At 34.5% G+C, this 4020-nt stretch overlaps 1 protein-coding gene across 5 annotated transcripts in view; it reads left to right on the top strand.

The window, feature by feature from the left end:
* Nucleotides 1–2333, top strand: part of LOC106875854 (protein usf) — a 9937-nt gene extending 7604 nt beyond the window's left edge. For all 5 annotated transcript variants that reach the window (XM_052966164.1, XM_014924151.2, XM_014924149.2 and 2 more), the window contains exon 3: nt 1884–2333. In XM_052966164.1, coding sequence (XP_052822124.1) covers nt 1884–2243 — 360 coding nt within the window. In that variant the 3' untranslated portion in view covers nt 2244–2333. The remainder of the gene's footprint in view (nt 1–1883) is intronic.
* Nucleotides 2334–4020: the final 1687 nt, after the last annotated feature.

The following is a 4020-nucleotide window of genomic DNA, read 5'->3' as shown; positions in this document are numbered from 1 at the left end:
AGAGTTAGTTGTGATCTGAACATAACCACTTCTGACACAGAGAATTGTGAGCCCTTTTGGGCATTCTATTTTCCTTGCTGGAAGGGTTCCCAACCCATGGGCAAAGAGGGGTTAGATGATGGGGGTGGTGCTTTCAAAGGGCTGGCATGTGTAACCTGATTACCTCTGCCGATCAAACTCCCAACCCATACGCTCCCATCGCGACACTGATTCTGCCCAAATTTGATGTCGATGTTACTAAGTTTGGTTTGAAATAAAGAACTTGATTAGCTTAATAATTCCAACTTAATCCCGGGCAAAGCCGGGCTATACTGCTAGTATATATATATTTTATGGAAGAGCCTTTTATGAAGTTCTACTTGTCCAAGGTGCTGTGCAGTTGGATTGAACTAGAGGTCGCAAGGTTTTGAAGTGAACTTAAACAGATAGCCATGTCTCAGTTTGTATTCTTGCTTCTTTAAATATCAAGGCTTCTCTGTTGGTCCAAGACCATACAGTATTATTACAGGTAGGTTTTATGTGGTTGGCCAGCTTACTAGAAGCATCAGTCAAATTTGCCTAAAATTTCACGTTGTAATGCATGAAAAATGACTGGACCATTTTAATCATGGGTGTGGTCAGTTATGGCTGATCTGGAGCTAAACAAGATATTATAGCTGACTGAATTGACCCCGGTATATGACTGATACATATTTTATTGCCCTTGGATGATGGACCATAAAATCATATTTAACTCTTTTGCAATCAGCTCGCCTTAAATAGCCCTTGGTTCTATGATACTGACTTTACTCACCCTTTAGTATTCAAACTGGTCTTATCTGGTCTGAATATTCTACTTGTTTTATGTTTGGATTTGCCAGATCCAGCTTCTCACACATACCCTACAATGCAGGGCTGTGGAATCGAAACAAAAACTTCGACTCCAACACCTCTACTATTGACATCTCTGACTCTGGCTCCTCTTTATGTAATTAAGTGATTGTAGTCGACATACCTCATAAGGCATATGCATACATTGTGAGCCAGAGTCGGAGTCGGTGTCTGACTCCATGACTCCGACTACACAGTCCTGCATACTCTACAATGACATTCTAAAAGTAAACAGCCCCATCATAAAAATCTCAAAGCTATGAGATAATTCATGATTAATTCAAAGCAATATAAATTAATAAGCATTGCATTTGACAGAGTAATCTGAGTGCTAAAGCATAAATAGTGAAAGGTATTTTACTAAATTCTTTGTTATTTTCGAAATTAATTCAAACAATTAGCAGTGTATTTCAACAGAAACATGGTAACAAAAGGTTTAAGTAGTCAAGAACAAAAAATTGGCATGGTTGTGTTGTTAAGAAGTTTGTTTCCCAACCATGTGGTTTTGGCATCAGTTTCAACTGTGTTGCATTTTGGACAAGTGTCTTGTACTATAGCCCTTGGCTGACCAAGTCTTGTGAATGAATTTGGTTTATGGAAATTGAAAGAAACCTGTAATACGTGTGTGTGTGTGTTTGTATCTCTTTGTCCAAACATTGCATGATTGTTGTAACTGCGTGTCACTGCCATACAAGCAGTGTCCATTCATTTTCAATATTCTGTAAGAATGTGTCTTACCATGGTGAAATATTACTTTGCTTGAAAACTGGTGAGAGTTGGCAACAGGAAGGGCATCTGTCTGAAGAACATCTGCCTCAATAAACTTCATCTGATCCATGCAAACATAGAGGTGTGGACATGAAAGTGAGGATAACACTGGCTGTTATGATTTACTGCATGTTCTTGTATAACTGTCTCTCCTCACCTAGCCATTTTAACCATTTTTATTTTTTTTGCAGAATTCTAATGAAAATTTCATCTTTAATTTATTCAAATTTTTTTTTGATTGGCAGGTTGGTGTCACTGGCTTTTGCATGGGTGGAGCCCTGGCCTTTGCTTCTGCTGTCCGTGTACCAGAAATTAGTGCTTCTGCACCCTTTTATGGAATTCCTGGTGAAGCTGTTGCAGATGTAACAAAGATATCAATTCCTCTGCAGTGCCATTTTGGTAAAACCGACAACGTAGCTGGTTTCTCTTCTCCAGTTGAGCAGGAGGCTCTCCGCAAGAAACTAGATAATGCTAAAGTTAAACATGAATTCCATGCTTATGATGCTGGGCATGCATTTACCAATACTACATCGCCAGGATTTCACAAGGAATCGTGTGACCTTGCCCTTGGCCGTTTAATTAAATTTATGAATGAAAATTTATAAGCATGAAATGTGCATTATATACAATCACACATGCACAAGTATTTTATACAAAAGTCTGAAATAAAATTTGGTCATCAAAAGTTGATAATATTATTGGTCTTAAGAGTATAATACGTTTAATTTCTTTAAAACTAGCATGTATATTTTTTTTTATTATTATAGTTGATAATTCTTTATGCAAAATTCCAAAGTGTGTAGACCTTTGAAATCCAAGATTTTTTTAATGTTGGAGAAGATAACGCAAAAGGAAAATTCCAGATAGCACTTTGAAGGATTCTTGAAAATATGCACTTGTGAGCTCTGTGTCAAGTTGAACTGTTGGCTTTTGAGAATAGCATTACCTGTTCTGGGTTGGGTAAAACAGTTATAAGCAGATTTGTTTTTTGAAAAGTGCTTGGAGGCTTAAGAAAAGCACCCAATACAAACTGTAAAGTGGTTGGTGTTAGGAGGGCGTCCAGCCATAGAAACCCATGCCAAAGCAACCATTGGATCATGATGTCCCTGGACCTGTTGTATTCTGTCAAACTATCTAACCAATGCTAGCATGGAATTATGGACATTAAATGGTGATGATTCTCGTAGTGATGCTACATGTACAGAACATGACTAGCTACGCATTTATTTAAAACTACCTTCACCATCATCATATATATATATATATATATATATATATATATATATATATATATAGTTTTAGGGAAAAGAACCAAGGTTCATGAATGAACTCATTGATGAAAATCCACTGTCACATATAGAAAAAATTAATAATTAAAAATAGTAATTATTATCTTGATCTTATGATATTTATTTTGTATTATATTATACTTATTTATTGTGCTTTTAAATATTTATTTTTTCTATATGTGACAGTGGATTTTCATCAATGAATTCATGAAGCTTGGTTCTTTTCCCTAAAACTATATATTTATAAAGAATAAAAAGTTTAGAAAGGTATAACAATGCACTATAGAGTCCAGCAAATAAGATCTGAAGAAGGAATTCTAATTCCGAAATATCGGACTATAGATAACGAAGTTACAACAGGTATATAGTCCATTTTTTGTTCTATAGTGCATTGTTATACCTTTCTAAACTTTTTATTCTTTACAAACAATACACAATGCTTCAAGCGAACTACAACACTCTCTTATATATTTATATATATTTTATACTGTGAAACTTAATTTAATTTTAATTTTTAATAAATTGATTTTAATTGAGTTTTTACCTGTAATTTTGGATTTTATCCCCAATATTAATATTATTATTATGTATATATATATACACACACATACATACATATACACACACACGCATACATATATGCAAATGAGTAGATAAACAAAAGTAGGGCACTCAATACATTTATTGGGAGTTACATGTATAGGTAAAAATAGTTTGATTCAAACTCCTTGATACTCAGAGTTTCAAGCCTGATGCTAATCCTCAGCCAATCCTCAAATGTCCAATGGCTGAGGGTTAGTATCATGCCTGAAACTCGGACTACCAAGGAGTTTGAATGAAACTGCTTTGATATATTATATATATATATATATATATATATATATGAAAGCTGTATTATGAAATGTAAAAGAGTAACCTGTTTAGACTTGGGTCCCATTTCCAAGTTGTTCTCTTTTATATATCATCCTGAGACACTTTGGGGGCAAGGATTTTGGAATAAGATTCATCAACCATATTTGCAAAGAAGGGAAATGATCTGTGCTGTTTAATATATTAATTTTCCAATTTGAAATAAATCATTATTTTATTCTTT

Source organism: Octopus bimaculoides, chromosome 3, assembly GCF_001194135.2.
Source record: "Octopus bimaculoides isolate UCB-OBI-ISO-001 chromosome 3, ASM119413v2, whole genome shotgun sequence".
In the NCBI taxonomy this organism is placed as follows: Eukaryota; Metazoa; Mollusca; class Cephalopoda; order Octopoda; family Octopodidae; genus Octopus; species Octopus bimaculoides.
The sequence above is the reverse complement of the archived record's forward strand: the minus strand, read 5'-3'. Positions and strand labels throughout refer to the sequence as shown.